Source organism: Anser anser (assembly GCF_964211835.1).
Source record: "Anser anser genome assembly, chromosome: 9".
Taxonomy (NCBI): Eukaryota; Metazoa; Chordata; class Aves; order Anseriformes; family Anatidae; genus Anser; species Anser anser.
This window is the reverse complement of record NC_139729.1, coordinates 12194555-12215358: the sequence shown is the minus strand read 5'-3', so window position 1 is coordinate 12215358 and position 20804 is coordinate 12194555. Positions and strand designations below refer to the sequence as shown.

Here is a 20804-nt window from a genome sequence, read left to right as displayed (position 1 = left end):
CTGTTTGGAATCATCTGAAACACTTTTGTTACAGGTTAAAAAAAAAAAAAAAACTAATCTTAAATAAGGTATTTAAGACAGTAAAGAAGCCAGTCTTTTCATTGATTATTTTCTAACATAAGCAGCCACTCAACAAGACACTGAGTTGTCTGGGGAATACAGGGATACTTCTCTGATGTAACCATTGGTAAATACGCAGCCACCTGCTAATTGGATAACATCAGTATCTGACACTTTTTTTTCCTGAGAGAGTGTGTGTGTGCGTGTGAGTGTGTGTATGAAAAAAGCTTTCAATAACCTAGACCTCAATTTAGAAATGCTAAAGTATTTCCTTCCATTTTCAGTAATAATGTCCTGAAAAAAATGCTGAGATGCATCTCTGTACATATCACACCAATAACTTTCTTGGATTATTAATTATTAATTAATAATTATTGATAATCAATCTGTTCCTTGTACACAAAAATGACCAGTCAGACCCTAAAACATTCACTTCTATTTTTTCTTAAAGGAAGTTTTACAAAATCCAAAAGCGGGCTTAATTCTGAAGGCCGTTCTCTTACAAAGAACATAATTGCTGTTTTCTTTCCCATTAACACTCCGCACTTGGAGCAGATGTGTGAAAATGAAACATGCTGACTATAATCTATGGTCTCTGTGTTTAAAATAGAAGTACTTAACTCAGCTTTATAATTAGTGAGATGAAAATTTAAATTCAGATTTTTACATACAATAAGTTTTTGAAATATTAATAATATCCTTTCCTATATCTTTAAAATATGCCTGGGTTTCAATTTAGGGTTTCCACAGAACTAGACATCCATATTATAACACTTTCTGTTATTTTCTTTTAAAGAGAGAACTGACACCAAGTAATACCGAAAATCAACAAGGTAAATGACAAACTGTAGAATTATTAAAGAATTCAGATGAAGAGAACCCATATAATTGGTAAAGATGAAACTATGCATTAGTAAACCACCGCTAAACATTACAGACAAAGACTGCATCCTTTTATTGTGACAGGAACACAACCCTTGACTGGTTTGCTGTTTCCAGGGTCTGGCACAGACGAACTCAGCAAGGACACAGATTTGTAATCCATTCCTCCCGTGTATATAGATTAAAAGGATAAAAAGGTAGAAAAATAGCATGTATATGTAGGGAGAAAAAGAATGTTACAATTCAGATTTTGGAGATTTAGAAAAACAAAGTACTGGGGTACTTGTCTTATCTCCAGCTACAGGTGTTGGTGTAAGGCTCAGAAACAGAAGTAGCCAGCCATCTGACTCCCACTGAACGTGGAGGAAAATACTGGAAAAAGGCTCTGCTAGAATCACCATGATTCATTTTTGTAGAGCCTGAGAGCTTCAGGAGATACTGAGAGCATGGGAGATGCAAAAAGGTGCTAACATTCTTGTTGACTCACTCTTCAGCCAGCGATCCCCCAGTAAAACTCATCTCGATGGGACAGAAAATGAAATTAAGCCTAATGGGAAGATGTTGCAACATCTTCATGAATGTTAATCCAAGGCTTCTGCTAGGTAATTTAGAACACAGTATTTGGACTTTTTCAAGTTTCTAGAAGGTTTCCCTAATCTAAAGTTTATACAGAACACAATTTCTTCCATCCCTGCACTTTTAAGAGCAATACATTAAAGCCTCTTTCTCAGCTGTCAGTAAAGGTACCCAGGCAATTGGAACTAAATGAGATAGGACAGTAAATCCAGCCAGAGAGATACGTCAATGAACGTCATGAACAGCTACACCTAGGAACTGCAAATAAGGTCAGCTGGAGGCACGATTTATTTCGAACAACTGACAGGGATTCATCTAGGAAAATCATGCAATATTCTAGGCATTAAGGAGAAAACTTTTAAAGAATGTAGCTGCTGAACAAACGATAACTACAGCAGCTTAGCAAGGGAGATAAGCAGTTCGTATTTTCCTTCCTTTTGAAGATAATTGATATGGGGGCATTGCATCAGAGTTGCTCACCAAAAGACACTTGTGTGATTTAGACCTCATCAGTCTGCTCTGACACAGACCTCACACAGCTAGCTAAAAATAATGGAAATTTCTACTCTCTGACATTCCATTCCACTTACAAGTTGTCACAAAAATCTCCGAAGTTCTTAAAATACCTGCCAAAGAGATGGTGAAATTCAGCTGTTAGTAACAGATAGAACGTTTTCAGCACTTCATCAAACCCCATAAGCAGGCATGTGGAAAAAGAGCTCAGGGTAATAAGCATTCAAGTTATAGTACCTTGTATCTCAAGATCTTTTAATTCAAGTGACTGTTTATCATCTCTAGACCAGTTCTGGTGAAGTATCACTTTGGTAACACAAACACTTAACTGACACGTGGATTACAGAGAAAAATACCCTTCTACTTCTACAAGGGGATGTATTACGACGTTGCAAGTGGTAGGGAAGTAAATTGCCAATAAAGTTTCTCTTTTAGGAACAAAATAAAGTCTCAGCTTAAAGCTCCTGTAACTTCTTGCAACATTTAGACATCTTCACTTACATTAATATTGCATGATTTTTTCCCCTGTAAGAATTATGTAAATTCGATCAAATTTGATTTTTGCTGACAATTAAATCCAGTACTGGAGAACTGTAATACCTACCAGACTGTATGAAGTCGGAACTAAAGAAAAAAACATTTTTCATGTAAGAGTAAATAAGGACTAGGATCAAGTTCTTCTCACCCTAATGATCAGTTTCTTCCAAAAATGACTGCAATATGAAATAGCAAGAATTATTTGCTTTTTTATAACATGAATTAAGTTACGTTTGACTCTTCATTCATCTGTGTTTTGAAATTCCTCATTGTATATAAAATGGCTAAACCATATTTCTACTCCATATGATAGCATCTGTCCACCATTCGGTATTTGCACATGAAGGGATATCAAGAATAGGTTCTTGAATACTTTTTATAGATTTGACTCTTACAGCTCCTTACAAACAGATTCCAAGAGATATCACAAAACTAATTTTGCATGTGTTTTTTTTTAATAAAAAACTGAATCTTAAAATTCCAATTAAATATCACAATTTAAAGGATGTCATTAGAAGTATTACAATGCCCTTTTTCTTACTACAAAAGACATTTCAGAGACAGAAGGCTATGAAGCTCTTAAAAAAACCAGCTCTAATACAATTCTGCTGACTATGAATATTTGCCTTGACTCACATGTACTTTGCAGCAGGGTTAGAAGAATACCTTGTTCCAGTTACACATAACTCTCAGGGTGAGAGTTATTCCTCGTAGAGAGAGGTACAATTATGTAGATAGGCCCTGACTCCTGAGTCGCGTTGAAGAAAAAAGCAGGGACAACAACGGCAGCCCTATTAGGGCCTCTGCTCTCCACACCTTTTACCACCCTAGTGTGGGGAAGGTGTTACAAGTACCAGCACCACAGATGAAGCTCCTTCACCCAAGCGCACAAGCCGCTAGGTCTTGGCACAGATCCCCACCCCATGGAGTACCTGACACAGGAAATCCCAAAGTGCAGCCAGGAACAGAAAAAGCCATCAGGAAACAGCTATGCCCTGCCCTCCTAGGGATGTCTATGAAGTTTGGACAAAATACCTCATTAACATATATGAGGAGCCTGGTAATACTGTGTCCAAGCATAGTGCCCAAGTTCTTGCATGGAAGCTGGTAACATACCAGAGATCATGAATGTTTCAAAAGATGTACCCAGCTGGTAACTGGTACAGCTCTTACTGGCCCCACCAGCAGCGGGCACGCAGTACAAGCGGACCTGAACGCCTTACAACTTCCGCGCGGTCAGCAGACAACTGGTGGGAACTGGGGATCACAGAACCAGAGCTGCGAGGGATCTTGACACATCCTCTAGTCACTGCCCTCGGTTCGAGGCAGGATCACCAATCATTAGGTCATTTGAAGTTACCCTCTTGCTTGTTTTTCAACAATTTAATTGCTGGAGTCTTACCACACTGTCACCAACTGCAGCCCTTGCATGCTGCAGAGTACATATACTTCTCTACTTCTATGGGGCTGCCATACAAGTCCAATTTACCACCCAAAACACACAAAAATAATATTGCTTGATTCATATCTGTCATTTCACATTTCTAGAGATGCTCTTTCTCTAGTCCTTGAACTAGAAATCCTGCTTCACAGGTCTGCAGGAGCAACTGCAGGCATGCTTTATCCTCTCATGCTTAAGAACGGTTCAGATTTTTTTTCTCTCTCACAAATGGTGTTGCACAGATAAATTACACAGGAAGGAGTTGCAGTCTCCTCTCTATAAAAGGGGTAGACATTCCATAATGAGGTTTCTTCTCTCCTGTCCATATCATGAAACTAACTGGCTGCTCCCTTCTCCCCTCCTCACAGCAAAATGAGATTGGGATGGGTAGGAAATCTAGAAAAGACCCAAAGGTACAGTTTTTCATATTTTTATAAATGTACTGAATGCTGATAAGGTATGTATTATTCATAAGAACTGGCAAATATTCATAAGAACTGGCAAATATTCTTCATCCTTCATCAAGGAAAACACTCTGCAGCTAATGAGGGTTTTTTCTTTTAATTCTTTAAAAAAGAAGCTGAGAAAATAAAGCATCAGATACAAAAATAGTCAAAAGTAGACATCATTTACCATCAGTCACACAGAGGTTAAATACTTCTCATACTAGTTACCACCATTCACCTCTTTCTACTTTACAGATACCAGAACTTTTCCAACAAAACGACTTTTTTGTGTTTGTGTAGCTATTTAAGATTAGAAACTAGAAAGGATTCAACAAATTATTGCTGAACCTAGTTGTATTTGTCTAGTAACCCAGCCTTCCACTGCCTTGAAAAGAGAAGTTTGCTCTCTGAAACAGTTCAACATTTTTACTACCCAATGTACAATGAAGAAAAAATGTCACACCTACGCATGGTAACTCCTCATCCACTATTGTGCTGTTCCTTCTTTACTGAAATTCAATACTGGATTCATGGATCGCTGCATATCTCCAAAGGTGGCTGAGAGAACTTCAGCCTACAGCCCTTTTGGGATAGAACTGTATGCAATACTGCTGTTTCTAATCCGAACCAGCCAGCAATTAAAAAGAGATTTGCACGACCACATGAACCAAGCACAAGATATATACTTGCCTGAATACATCTTTCTTTCATCTTGCTTGAATACATCTTTCGTGCATAATTTCAGCATATAAAGTTATGAATTCAGGAATCAAGACTTTAAGAGAAACCACATTCCTTGCTCACAAGGGAGCGTTACCTTACCTTATCTAGCTAACGATGGATTTAGAGCCCAGTACTGAGCCATGTGCTAACAACTCCTGTCTGTACCGGAGATGGTCCTGTCAAGCAGACACTTGCATTCCAACAGTTAGAGGATGGCCAGTCCTTTAGTAGTAGTATTATAAAGGACACTAATTAAAAGAACTCCTAGAGGGAGTACCTGAATTCAAGGACAACCCCAAGCAAAAAACATATATGTAAAAGCAGTTCATCATTAAATCCTATCACAGAATCACAGACTGGATGATATTGGAAGGGACTTCTAGTTCAACCCCCTGCTCAACCCGAGATCAACTAGAGCACACTGCTCAACATCTCAGCCATGAGGCCAAGCTTTCCAGGACACAAACAGACATAATTTCTAGGTGTTAAACTAAACTAGTAGTTGATATATGCACAAATGTCATCCCTAAATACCCAAGCATAGGAAATGTGATGCTTATCTTCTAATTAAAGAGGTTTTTTTTGTTTTGACTAAAAATGTTATCTGACATTTATCTGAGTAACTCCAAGAAAAGCTTTAGGTAACAGGGTGGTCTTTCACTCCACAGTTCTGCACCTGCTCCCACAGTGAAAGTACACCGTATTCCAGTATGAAGAGTATACAAGATGTGGAGGGTGCTCTTCTGCTTCTTAGGTTATGTGCAAGAATGGCAAGATACCTGGATCATCCTGTTACATACTTAAGCGAGAATCTTTACATCAAAGATTTACATCGAAGAATGACACCTAAGGTACAGGGGAACTCAAGTGGCAGGGATATGATTTTCAGCCTGAATTCAACTGCAAACAAATGTTTTTCTCACCTCTATTGACTTCACCAGAAAGGGGGGTTGATAACAGCCCGCAGAGGACTGGGAACCAGCAGCACTACAGACTAACTGCTACTAAGTTAATGTTGTTTCACTAAGTCAGAAGTCCGATCAAGATAGCTTACAAAAAAAAAAATCTACATTTGAACTGGAAATTTCCAATGATTTTCCTGAAATTAAGGACACAAAAGTAACTGACAATAAGCTCTGAATACTGAACTTGGATTCCAAAGAGGTGTTTGGCATTTTGATAGGCACAAAAGTTCAGTGTTTGTTTTTATAAAACTGTCAAGTGAAGAAGTACACCAGTAATTGGGATTTTCTCAGTCCCTGCAAGTGCTCATATAGAGCAGAATGAAAAAAAAAATTGAAAATAATTGAAGGACAGTACAAGAAATAAACCATCTTCAGGAAAAGCTGACTTTGTATATGGTTTCTAAGCCAGCTTGCCACTGGAAGAACTAGATCTTTTGGCATTAAAATATTTTCTCCCCTGAACTTCAGCAATTCTATTTTCTATAAACAGTAACAATTTCAAAAAGTAAAATTTCTCAAGTCCTGAAAGTAGTGCCTTAGGCCAGCATCTCAGAAGGATGTAAAGGAATAACTTAGGGCAATGCTTCATTCTGTATAGAGGAAGAGATACAGAAAATCATTCCATAAGAAACAAAATCCACATACAGGCTGGCTTTATCTACATTCCTATCACCTAAGACCACATCGATATATACATCTGTACAGTTCTTAATACAAGAGTGCCCAGACACAACAATTGCGCTTAATGCAATTTTGAGAGCTATTTTTAATAGCTTTTGTTTCTCTTAGCACCATCTTCAGAACAAATGGTCAGAAAGTGACCGCAGGTCAGACTGACCTTCAAAGGTACAAAGCAAACGCCATTTCCTATGTGGATATACGTCTCTTCCTAAAGACAACACCACTCCACAGTCAGCTTACGGACACAGGAGGCCACTGACCCAGAATGGGAGTGATTCAGCTACTCTGCACCAGTAATTCCTTCCTGTATGGAGATCTTGGAAGGACTTCACATTTCTTTCCAACCAAGTAGCAGCCTGATACATTAAAGCAGATATTGCTTGTACAAACCATTAGTATTTGGCCTGATTTCAAACAAAAGATACTTCCTTGACTTGTTTCCAAACCTCATATGGATCTGTTCTAGTATATGAACATGCTGCTTTCTTTTGCACCAAGTGACAGAAATATGAAGGCGTGCTTTGGATCAAAATGGTCTCTTCTCACCACATGAAAACTTCCTGCAGGAACACTTGGGGAGGCAGGGAAGAGAAAAAGAAATGTGTAAACAAGTAGTAGAGCCCCAGGACAAAGCAGTAGCAGCTGAATTATAAAAATCCCACACTGTTACAGAAAGGAATCAGCTTTCCTTGGGAGACTGCAATCTAACTATGAGAAAGTGTGTAGTTAGCTTTGCAGAGGAGACTTAAAGCAAAGGATGCTAGCTTCCTTATACCTATTCTTACTGGGGAGAAGTTTGACTTTGCAGATTAGAATTACAAAGATTCCTGTACTCACAGTTCCATTAGCCATTTAATGAATTAGAAAGCTTGTCAAACACCCAATGAATTCCCACTGCCTTGTTAGAGGAAACAGGAATTCTCCAGTACAAATGGTCTGTAATCTAAGTCTGTCTGAAACACCCCAAGGAAATTCTACAGCCTTCAGAAAGGCACCTGCAGGTGGACAAAGCCACAAGTTTTAGCCAGTGAGAATCATCTTTTCTCACAATATCATGGTCGATTTATGTTCTTTTGTACACCTATTCTGAAAAGCCTTGACATACGAATCGGTGCCATTTGAGGATAACTTATACAGAACTGAACACAAGCACGACCATTTACTTTTTAAGATGTTTCCAACACAGTCCCTTCTTTGCATTAATAGGTTAATCATATAATTCACTTGCACAGCCAGAAGATATTAACAGAAAAAACCTTCTGGATTTTCACTATTGGACATAGAACAACTAAAAGGAGAAAGTAAGATAACTGAAGGAACATGAAGTCCTACAAAATTTAAGAAAAGGTGGATTCTAGATTTGCAAGTCAGAGATCCTCTGTTTTTAAAACGGGAACCAGAAGAATAAATGTCAGTCACAAGAATCCCACAGGGCCTGTTGCAGAAAAAAAAAAATCCTTAAACTTTGCATAAGCTTTAGCAAATGCCCACTTTGATCTTTACATCTCGGGTCAAGTCTTCTCTTTGCCTGCTTACATTTGGTCAAAACAGAAGATAATCCACCAGGTTTTGGAGAGTAGTTTCCCCACAGCTAATCCCTAGAGAATTTAAAGGGCTAGCCTTAACACAAAACTCAGTCTGTATATGAGAAGAAGATATTCCCTGCAAACTAAGTGCATCTTTTGACAAGCCAAAAGAAGCTGCCTCAAGCAGGACAGTTTGAGACCAAGTTGCCGTTTAAGCAAAATGATCATCAGTAGGTCCCATACTATTAGCACAAGTAATGCACTGTTCCATGTTTTCCTTCGCCGTGGCTGCAAATTGTAGCTGAAAGAAAGCTGGAGGAGAAGAGGAGTGAAATGAAAGCTGTAGTAAGCAATTCAGTAGCTAAAGTTACCTGTTAAATTTGTACTATTGGAATCAGGATCCAGAAAGTGTTAATGTCAGCTGAAGCAGTAATTCAGCAATAAAGCATGATCAATGGTTTCTAATCCTTTGATGCAGGTGAAGAAGAGAAGCAAATTATCTCAGATGCTTATTAATATTTTTAAATTATACTTTAAACAACCTTACACATTTCCACTTGTGCACTCACCAGGATATTGGCTGCAGAACAGGATTAAGATACAACCACTTTCATCCATCATTAATGTTATCAAAGTTGAAAAACAGATTTAATTCCTGAACTGATAAAGTTTAATAAAAAAGACCAAGACTACTTTAAGGAACTCTATGAAATTCTAAAATAAAAGCATTACTCAACAGCCTGTTCTGTAACACATGAGTTTAACAGATATTTCAAGTCTCTCAGTTACATTATAGAAAGTATGCAGTCAACTACAATCAAAGTTAAAACAAAAAAGTGCCTGTGATCTATGGATCATTATTCCAGACCTGTTGTGAATCAGTGAAAAGGAGAGTAGCAAAGGACATACCTTGGAACTGCTCCCAAAACAATCAAGTTGGCTTTTTGTTTGTTGTTTCCAATTACAGCATTTTTCATATCTCTGTAAATCCAGAAAGAAAAACAAACCCTGGTAAATTATGCTGAGGTACTGAGGGCTTAATCTATAGAATTTACTATTTCCATGAAGGCTTATCAAGTACCCTTTCACATCTTCATGTTGCACCTACAGGACTGTGCTCCAGTGCAGTTTCCACAGCCCACAGCCACATACCCCAGAGCTCTGGGATTCCATTACGTCCCAGCTTATGCAAGTAAGCAAAATCCCAAACTATCTCACATGCACACCAGACATAAAGAAGTCTCATTATTGAGCAAAATTAGACAGACTGGTTCTTTGTGCCCATTTATTCACTAGACTTCTAAAAGGGAAATATATATATAGCTTGGGGAATCAAATGTTGATAATTTCAAGTATTAATTGAATACTCTACTGGGTGCAGGAATAGACAAGTAAAAAAAAAAGGAGAAAAAAAGGAGAAAAGTTTTCATTCTCTTCTCACCACAGGCTTTGGCAATTTCAGCAGGACACCTAAGCATCTGTATTTCAAAATCCCAGAAGCAAAGCTGAAACAAAAGCATTTCCCTATCTGAGCGTTAAAGGTAATCATACTATGGTAAATGAGCAAGAGGAGCATTTTGGAAAGTGAACACTGGTTCTGCACACTATCAAGTCCTATGAAAACGCGTGGTTTGCAACCTTATTGTTCAGAAATCTGTTACTATATGCTAAAAAGCATCACCACCTTCTAAAAGTATTTTCCCCTAAATGTGAACGCATTGAGCATATATGAACATCCAGAGAATCTGAAAGAAAGCTAGCAACTTATGACCAGTTTCAGGAAAATCAAGATGACATTTCTAGGAAACCTTCTAGCTGTAGGAACCTTTATAATATAAACTACAGGGAGGGGAGGGGGGAACAGTCCAAATTAAGATAATTCTTTACCAAAATAACAAAAAGTTGCAAAATTAATAATCACTGGCTAACCTATGCCTATAATTCATTCAAATAATTTGGAAACTTTAGTGATTGCTTTAGTTAGGGCATATTGTTGCCATTATATCACTTTGACTTGCTGTCTGCAAATCTTAAGAGACTTAGGGCAGCCCTGTTCTTTAAGATCCACCCTGGCCTGCACGAACATACCACTAACAGTTCTTAAAAGTTTCACTGCAATGAGCAGTTGGCCCAAGCGTTCAGCTCACTTCATGCGTTCTAAAGAGCTTCTTGGTCAAGGCAGGCAATATCTGGACTGGTGTAAACACAACCTATACAAACCTCAATTAGTAAAAGGTAATTGACCGTTCTTCCTGAAGTATTTCTCCTTGTGACTCACTCTCCTGTTGCATCCAGTTACAGAGCTGCAGAAGAGTGCTCCAGGAATTTTAAGCGAAAGGAAGCAAGCTAAATTCTCAAGTTTGGCCAGAGATCCTGGAGTCCCAGCAAAGGAGCAGCTCTGGAAGCAGACTGAACTCCACACTGCAGTTCAGTGTAACTCTTGAAACAGGCAGAGGCATGAAGCTACTTGACTTGTCAAGTGAGACATTACTTAATAGAAATCTGCTTACATAGTTTAGTTGTATACAGCCGGGTATCAGTAGAGAACATTGGACTATCCTGTTACATCTCCCCTAAGTTTGGTGAGTTTGTACCTCATGACAAGAGATAGAGAACAAAGAGGAAAATTAGATGACTGGCTAAGCTGGAAATCCCCAAAAAATTAAGGAATTAACTTGAAGGCTGCATGGAACTCAGAAACTGTACATCAGTGGTTTCTATGCTGAAGGTTTGATATGAAAGTGTCCCAGTTATTTTTTCAATGTTTTTAAAGTAGAAAAGTAATTTCAAATCAATGGCAAAATCAATGCTCCAGATCTCCGAAAGGAATTTAAACTGTACAACAGATGAGATAGGTTCAGGTACTAAGCTGCTCGGGCCTCTCCAGGGCTACCTAACCTGTTATTCTTAGACCTCAGCTCTCAAAATCATCAGAAAGGCTACATCATGCCACCTACCCATGAAGGCATCTTGAGAAGCAAAAAAGAGAAGGCACTTGCCAAGCGCTCTGAAGAATCCTGAAGACAAGAAGCACTCTGAATTGCCAAGCACTCCGTTTTCTGGTGACAGTTCGATGCTCTCCTCAGATGATTTTACACATTTTAGGTGGTGCAAGAGACACAAAAGGGTCTTTTGACAACTTTACGATAGAATAACTTGCTAACTTTATATCCATTTAATACACAACGAGCACTGCTTATTAGGATTTGATTTAGAGACCTGTTCAGAAGTGGCGTGAACACAGCCAAGTTCCATAACACGAATTCAGAGGTTTAGTGAGGTCACAGTCCTGATCTGTAAAGGATTCAGATGAGTTTCTCCACCTCAGTTCATAAAGTTCCTTCGGAAGGTCATGATGAGTAGACAAGAAATATTGTAAACTTGAGATACCAGACAAATCCAACACAGGTTCAAGCAGTTCCGACTTGCAATCAGGTGAAATACTTTCAAATTGGTAAGCAGACCAAAAACTGTCAGAGGATCACTATGCTTGTGTACATTATGTCTTGGCACTCCCAAGTTACGTGCCACAGCTCTCTCTTCAAGTTTGCAACTAATAGAAATGAGTTTATTTAATAGAGAAGAAACCGGAAGATACTGAAACCAAAAATACCCCTAGAATTGTGTAACCCAAAGTTGAATAACAGTAGATTTCTATTTGGTTTACTATGAAAAATAATTACACAATTCCATATTCTGTTTTATGGAGATTTTCTGGATCAGCAAGGTAATCTCCATAAGAAGTAAAGAAGTGCCGTGTGCCGTCTTAGTCTACCAGGTCCTTGGTGAATCATGCGCCTTGAAGAATTGAGTGCAACTCCCTTACCTAAAAACATCATCTCTAACAAGTCTGAACTTGACTGACTTCAGATCCAAGAAGACATGAAATTCATCCAAGACAGAACAGTGAAGATCGTTATCTTCAACAAGTGGTAACTAAGAAAGATCAGAAGTTTGCAGTCCAAAACTGGATGCTCGCTTTGCTTCCAAGTATCACGCACACTGCTCCCATTTCCTACTGTGAAGAAATCCTTGAAATGAAGGGGGAAGTAAACAGCAGCAAAAACAATTATGAAGGCATGAGAACTTCAAAAGAACAACTAATCTATGGTGATTCTAGGCCTGATCTGTGAGAAGACTGTGATCCGGAAGAGGAAGATACACAAGCTTCCCAATAATCAGTTCCAAGCTTTCAGATAGGTCACCAACCCTACTGCCAAGAGCAGAGCATGAGCAGCTTCAGAAGAAAAAGGTAGATCTTAAGAATATACATATGTAGGTTTCTCAGCCTCATAAAGGTAGCTTTCCACCCCAAACCATTCTATAGTTCTATACAGTCAAAGACAATGAAACTTCCAGATGAGAGAAGTCATAAGATGCTTTTGAGGTGTTTTTTTTTTTTTTCCTTTTCCTCTTTTTTTTTTTTAATATCCTGTGACCTTAAAGTTTCCATTCAAACTAAATTCAAAAACTCATTTAATGAAATAACTCAAAATTCAATTAATTTCAATGCAAAGATGTAAAGTCTGGTAGGTGATTTTCATGCCTACGTTTACTGTAATGCAGTAAAATAATTTACATGAAAAACAATCAAGCAGGATAAGTAGGTTGCTAGCAATAGAATGTGGTGATGTCCTAACTAATCTCTTGGAAATTTTGCTTCCTGAAGTGCTACATCAGCTTTTTCCCCTCTCTTACTGCTTTTTAAATCAATAAGAACGCAGTTTCATCAGTTCAATCCTGTAACAATTCAGTTTAAAGTTATGAAAGTATGTAGAAGCTGGAGAAACAGAAAACCTTGTTTTCTTCTTCCAAACTTTAGAAAAGGGGAAAAAAATATATCAGGTAAGGTTTATCAGCTGTAACAATCTATTGGAACATAGCAACCCAGAAATAATCATCAGTTCAATTAACTTGCTACAAGCAACACTTTCAAGATGCAACGTATGCTAGTTTTGTCAATATATGGTCATGGTATGATTGTTTAAAATATGTTAGAAGTATATTAAACTAAAAAAAAAAAAATCTAATTTTCATACAAATGCAGTTGGACAAAAGCTACAAGAGGAACTAATTTGCCAGTTTTGTATGGAGTTAATATACTTTTATTCTGATTCTTAAGGTGTTCTTGTTTAAAAGTACCAGATGTAGCCCACTTCAGAGAAGCAAGAAGCAATAATAAACACAACAATTTGCAAGTAAAATAAAGTCTTTAGGTTTTAATGATTCCTTGCCAATAAAAATTAGTATTATGAGGTGTCTAAGTACCGAGAAAATTAGCATTCTAGGCTGTTGATGTAAATTCTTACTGTAGAAGCAATTTGAAGTGCTGACCTTTGTCCTAAGCAGAAATTACCTAAGTTCAACATCTTCATGAAGTTTATTCTAAGTTTGGGACTCCTCTGACAAAAACACCAGAGGTGCCCTGTAATTAGCTCACAGTTCTCTGAACTGGTGCAAATTAACATCCTAGCTGAGAAAGAGCAGACCTCTAAAGCATTCCTAGCAAGCCTTGAGACCTGTACCTCTTCTGCAAAAGAGATCGTGAGAAAGCAACATGGTACATGAACTCCTCGGTAAGATTTTGTTTCTACCTACCTTTCTAAACACAATAAATCTAGCACAAACATCAGAAGCTTTAAAAATCTTATAGGAAGCCCTGGAACTTTCCTAAATCACCTTCTAGCAATGCAACACCTAAGACCATGGAGCAAGCTAGACCTACTTGGTGAGGAAGAAACAAAAGAAACTACAGAGAAGGGGAAATGAACAGTCTGCATATTTTCTCATCCTGTACGTCTTTTGAAAATAGAGTAGGTAGCCATATTTAGAAGATTCCTACACAGAGAAGAATATCCAACATAAGATGAAAAAATCACAGAAGGAAAAGTCGTCCAAGACACTCTAGGCCAGAGCTTTTACTTCTAATACGCAATAATTACAGAAGATTGTTAGAAGATTAAGTGCACAGAGGAAGCATCCAAAACAATGCATTGTGAGACCAGAAGATTTATCTAGCAGAGACAGATCAAAATTAGAGCGATAGGATGAAGCAAAGCATCCTTCTGGTAAGGTTTTCAAAAACTCAGAATTCAAATATCTGAAAGACATTTGGGATATTGCTAGCGGACACGAGGACAGAGCTAAATTAAGAACTGTCTGCCCCAAGTTCAGAAGAGTTGCTACGTTTCAGTATCACAGAAGCAAATGCTACCTGGAGCAGCTGGACTTGAGACAGAAGCTGTCCAGCCAAGTTGTTTTGACAACTACGCTTTCTCCAGCTTTCAACTCTTCTTCCTTCTCCCTTATTCCCCCTCTCCCATTTTAATGGGCAGATGCAAAATAATCAACAGCAGAAAATAATTACAATTTTCGCATGTTAAAATATGTCCGCTATTTTATAGTTAATATCTATGTGGATGCTACCACAGCTTGAACATCTGTTAAATGCCCAACAGGAGAGTTGGTTTCTGTTCTTGTCAGGAAACCTATCTGTATGATCATGATTACTACTCCAACCAGGTAAATAAAATGCTAAAAACTCCTGCCAACTCAAGCAAAGCAAACCGCAGAAATCAGAAAAGAGCTTATTTTTAAAGTTAATGATCAGGTTGGGAAGAAAAGTTTCAGTATTTCTAATCTCATTCAAAAAAAATCAGTGTATCAAAAAAAAAGACTCAGAAAAGAACAAAGTAGCACGCACAGACACTTACTGGTACTCAGGTTCTTTGTGTTTTAACGCTTGGAAACTGTTACACAATTAACAGACTGCGCAAACTAAACAAACTCAACAATGAAACAAGGAAACCCCAAATCCATGGTTGCTCCCAATCTTAATTCTCTCAGACACCACATATAATGTGAGTGCTGTAGAAAAATAGCATATGGCTGTATTTACAGCAATGCAGAACCGTACAATTTAACATAGATAATGCTAAAAGTGATCATTTAATCCATCTTCTCCACATCACAGTGCCAAAATAAGCCTTGAACTCCTCTCTGAGGTATCCCATTTGGAGAGGTAACTTACCTTGTTACAGGTTTTCTTGCCAAGGCAAGTGTCCCACATGGAAAGGTAAGCTGTTTCTAATGACCCCTACCAGTAGTCAGAAACATTCGCACCTGATTCCCACCCTGAATCCATCTCAGGTTCCAGCACTTGCTGCATTTGCACGTGACTGCAGAGTCCTCTCATATCAAATTTTGGCTTCCACATCAGAGCCTAAACCAGTCGATCCAGCAATACGACGCAGAAGCTAGCATAATGACTCCGCACCTTTCACTGCCCAAACTCATTTCAACTCATGTTCCTTTCAAATCTCCAGGTTAACAGGCAAAATGGGAGCTGCTGCTTCTCCCACCTTTCTCAAGCATGTTTTCTTGCCTCATCCTTTGCAATTTTGTTGGTTCTGGCAATAGTGCTACAAGCCGGATGAGATCACTAATCAGCTGAAAAATTGCCTACTTAAATCTGATGCAGCTTCAAACTTCAAATGCTCTAAGTCAGCGGAGGATGGGAGCTTAGCTAGCTTGTTTAGATACTCTTTTTTAAACTGAAAAACCAACAACATACAAACGACGGTTAGTGCTCTGCACCATCCTCATATCAACCTCAGAATCAAACCCCACCACTTAAATAAACTAGGTTGCAACACCAAAGACCATCTGAACAGAAGTGTGGGGGAAACAGCTGCACTTGAGTAGAACTCTTGGAAACAGGTGCTCTGTTCTGGGACGGAGCAGCCAAGAGCAGCAAAATACTCTCTTCACAGCTGATCTGAAGCAGCAAGACCATCCGAGAAGCACTGCAGTTGCTTCAGACAAATGACCCAAGCTATCAAATACGTATCATATATATTCACTCTCTTGGCTTTAGTCTTCTTTCCCATTTCTCCCATTTTAAACCCACCATTCAGTAGCAAAAGAATTTTGTCTACCCCAAGTCATTCACACAGAGAAACCTTAAGTTTTATTCAGTACAGGAAAATACCTTAAAATGGTCCTCAGGTACCTGGTCAGCTGTTCTCAGATGTGCAGTCATAAATTTTGGGTGGCACTGTCCATATCAGCTTAGGCCAGCAATCACCAAAAGATCAACAAAACCTGTTTGTTTGACGTAACTACTACCTACTAGATTATAATCTCAAATCTTTCCTACATGAAAGTATTGCCTCAATTTTTAGCTCCAAACAGCTTTCAGCTGAGATAGTGTACTGGCATCCATGTACACAGACATGCCTTAAATTTGTTTTTCAAATGGGTGCTGGTAAGTGCTCACTAGGACAAAAATTTATCAATACTCAGCTCTCCCATTTTACATCTGGGGGACAATTTCTGGATGTTTCAGACAATGCATGTTTAAAGCACGTTTTAACAAGTAATTTTACCAGCTACCCCTCCTGTTACCTTTCCATTCCCAAAGGAAAAAAAAAAAAAGCAAAAATCCCAACATATTTATCAGTTCATCACTAGCAATAGAGCACACATACTAAAACCATTTTAATCATCTGGCAGACAAATAAATGTAAACAGATTTTTATCCTTTGAATGCCACAAGAAACATTAACCTTTTACAGGGAGATAACCTAAAAGAACATAGTTCCATACTGCAAATTGGAAATGAGCTTGTTTTGAAAGGGAAGTGAACTATTTTTTAAAGTCGATTCTGATCGGTTTGAATCAGAACCTCAGAACAAAAATCAAACACCAGATATTCGGAATCGCAAACTCGGTAGCATTGCTGATTTTACGGCACACATTCCCCTCAAGCCCAACTCCTAGCTCAGTTTAACTCCCACACACACACGCAAAGGGCACAGTGACTACTTCTCCCTCCTATGCCTGCTGCATTTCTCTCTCCCTTACAACCAGCTCTCCTCTATCCTCTATCGATTTGTTAGCCAACTACAAAGTCGAGTTAAACTCTTAATGACCTCAGTATTCAACTGGGCTGAGCTTGAAGTATGCCACTCGAGACCTTTGTGACCAACACTTGCCTGATTTTCTCCAGCTACATCAGCTAGTCTGGTAAAAGTTGCTTCTCTACTCTTACCCTGCTTACAGCATGAAACCATCACAGCAACAACATTGCTACTCTGAAGCTGGCATCAGGAGCGCAGTTTTGGAGAAGACAGCTTTGTGGTCTCTCTGAAAGGCAGAGCCTCAACAGGTTCATTGATCAATGCTCTCTCAGGCTCAGAGTAGCAGCCACAAGGCTCGAGATATTAAACAACCCTACCAGTCTGACGACTTCTAGCCAGATATAATAGGTGTACCTGATTTCCCATAATTTAGCCTACCTCTAGGCTTTAGACCAGGAGTTATGATACAGAATTTATTCGAAAATAATAAAATAAGCAGTATTATGCATTTGTACCTTTTGCTGCATTATAAAGCAAGCCCAGAGGGAGAAAATATCTTATTCTAAGAGAGTATTACGCACTTTTTTTGCCTTTATTATAGCCTCCCCTCTTCTCTCTGTATCTACATTATTTTTCCACCTGACTCTGCAAAATCTATTATATTGAAAACCACTCTTCACAGAACACTACTTAATTCTCAAACAATGTTTGAGGCCCTTTCACTTTCATCCCGTCACTCTGAAAAACGTGCCTAGCTATTACATTCCTCAGCTTACCTCTTGAAAGGGAGGATCAACAAATGGAGTACTGCTCCCGGCTCCCTCTCACCTAGCCCTGCTCAAATTTCCCTGTCAGATTCTGCATCCTAAAGAACAAGCTTTCGATTTCCAAGCCACAAAGAGCCTGTCCCGCAGCTCAAGAAGCATCACCAGAAGACTCAGCAGCCTCTTCCCTCAACAGATGACTGAGGCTACACAAAAACACTTTCATCTACAAGTGATCTAATTTTCCAAGTTCTGACCTGAAAAATGAGACCTGAAAGTTTCCTGCTGCATCTGAACGAGTATATATTTACCACAGAGTACCAAGTCTAGAAGATCGACAGAATTGATTGAAAACGTACAGAAACAAAGCATAACAGGAACCTCTGAAGATCTCTTCTTCTCATGGGGCCATTCTGGTGAAAATCGAGGCAAGGAATATGCAATGAACAAAGCAAGACTCCTGCAGAAAATTTAAGTCCAGAACCAACCACTGAGAGTTGGAAAATGTGACTGTATGTATTTTGGATGCACAACGTGAAAACAAGCGCTGTTTGCTGTGTGGAAGATTTTTGTTTGATGGGACATGAAGAACAAGAGGCAGAAGTAGCCTCTTTGTAACTGGCTGAAGGGGGTACCTGTTGCTCCATTAGAACAGAGATGGGAATTTCTTCTCTTCCCACTCCATGAAGCTGTCTCTTATATTTCAAACAGCTTTCCCTGTAGGCATGTGTGCATCCAATTGCCACAGCTGAGAAATAAAAGACACTATTATAAAATCATTTAAACACGCCTGGAACATTTTTTCAAATCCAAAAATACACAAGCGAAGAAGACAGATGTAACAAATGCACAGTTTGAGGTGTTCCCAACGAATTTCAAAGCAACTGCCCACAAAAGAGACACAAGATAGGTACCACAAAAGCATTGTTACTACTTAAAACACATGCTCATTTTTTTCCAGTTTGCGACTACTTTCTGGTATCTTCTCTTTGAAGAAGGCAGAAACCAGCAAGAAGTAAAAACATCCTCAGTCAAATGCAAATACAATTCCATTGCCCCTTAGAGGAGGTTTTAACACACACCTCATAATTTTGCATCCAAAAACCTATGCAAAGGTAAGCCCAATTACATCTTGGTTGTACCAAAATATCATTTTCACAGCCTTCAAAACACTGAGCATAACCACTAACTGCTGCAACACTGCCAGCCCAAGCCTGCAGGGACTCTGAGACATAACTGTCCGATTCAAAGCGGTCCACAAGTTCTGCCCCAGATGCCAATTACTATACTTCCCATATCAAAAACATGGACTCTCAAACACTCAAAATCATCCTGTGTAGGAAGCGTGTATGTCACAAAGTAAATATACCACAGAGATCTATACCAGTATCCCCAGCACAGCACTGGACACGCTCCCCGGGAAAAAGGAAGGTCCCATAAACGTACACATACCGTAAACAGTACGCAGCATCATTTCGTAGGGTGAGTCTTCCTTTTTCCTGGGAAATAGAACGTTCACACAAGTTTGGAAAATGCTTGCCTGTAACTCCAGCGGACTGGATGAAGCACATCCAAAAAGGGCAGAAACAGCAGTAGCATGGGAATTCTCAGTGCACTGTGATGGTGGTTATTTATAAGCCATACAAAATGACACCCTTTGACTGCTAAGGAACAGCCTGATGAGAAACAGTTGGCACCTAGAGTACGCCAGATTTCTCAGAAAGCATGCTCCTTTCAAAACCAGGCTTTGCGATGCCATTTGCACAGCTTTCTGAAACGATGGATCGCCTTTGAAGACATCAGGCAAACTGTACGCATGACAAAGTGTTTCTCAGAGAAGCCTCCGACCAGCAAATAAATTGGTGGACAAAAATAGGCATTGGTCTTGCACCTGAACAAAGTGGTCCTGAGCTCAAGTGTGGATGAAAACCAAACTGCAGTCTAATACACTGCCATGCTGCAAAGCACAAGCTATTGTTGCAGCAAGCATCTTGGGACACATGAAGCTCTTACAACAACACAGAAATATACAGAGCTATGTTCTGTTCCTCTGCCAACAATGGCAAAATATTTAAGAGAACCTCTGAGAGAACACAGCATTTAATCGCTTACAATATCTGTTTGGGGTAGTCTGTGGACTGTCAACACTAAATAAATTCAGTTGCTGCATACCTGGCGCTGCTGCTGACCTTGCAGAATGCAGTCAAAGTGTATTTGAGAACATCTGAACTGTAGAACAGTAATATAGAAGATGAAAGGCTTAGAAAAGCACTTAAGTAGACACAAAGCAAACCTGTAAGACCTCTCAAGCACACACATACACACATGGAACAGTTTATGCTTACAGAAGGAAACTACCATGTTAAGCTTGCTCATTTATAAAGACAGTCAATAGAAAGGCAAACACACACACTTCCATACAGATGTGGGCCTGCAGAAATGGGCCTTGCGCACTTTAAACAGTTCTCCATCAGGTACAGTAAAAGGCAGTAGTCATCCTTGTAAGAACCCCAAAATTTCAAATCCTGAACTGAAGCTAATGATTTACTGACAGGTACACGCAATTCTCCCCTTCCAACCTACTATTAATACTTAGATGAACATGATTGGAATGATGCAAACAGAAGTTCCCCAGGAAACTTGACATTTTGCAATAAGATCAACAGAAGCACATCCAGCAGTACCGGACAAAAGAGAAATGGTTTTTCAGTTTTCCCATGAGAAGGGAAACAAAAAAGCCCCTAGCCATGTAAGACTTCTCTCTGCGGACAAAAGATGATTCTGAATATAACCTCTCTGACAAATCATGAAAAAAAAAAGGGAAAAAAG

General features: G+C 39.0%; 1 protein-coding gene and 1 long non-coding RNA gene across 8 annotated transcripts in view; both read right to left on the bottom strand.

The window, feature by feature from the left end:
- The window catches only part of ARMC8 (armadillo repeat containing 8), a 62993-nt gene that overhangs the window by 37337 nt on the left and 4852 nt on the right, over positions 1-20804 (bottom strand). For 4 of the 7 annotated variants that reach the window (XM_083848814.1, XM_083848815.1, XM_083848816.1 and 1 more), the window contains exon 3: positions 9260-9331. The exons of the other annotated variants lie outside the window; for them this stretch is intronic. In XM_083848814.1, the coding sequence (XP_083704940.1) occupies positions 9260-9331 (72 nt within the window). The remainder of the gene's footprint in view (positions 1-9259; positions 9332-20804) is intronic. 7 annotated transcript variants of the gene reach the window in all.
- LOC310904311 lies at positions 38-9252 on the bottom strand. Its single transcript, XR_014588201.1, has 2 exons — positions 8722-9252; positions 38-7395 (listed from the first exon to the last, which is right to left on the bottom strand). It is a non-coding gene; the product is annotated as an uncharacterized lncRNA (long non-coding RNA).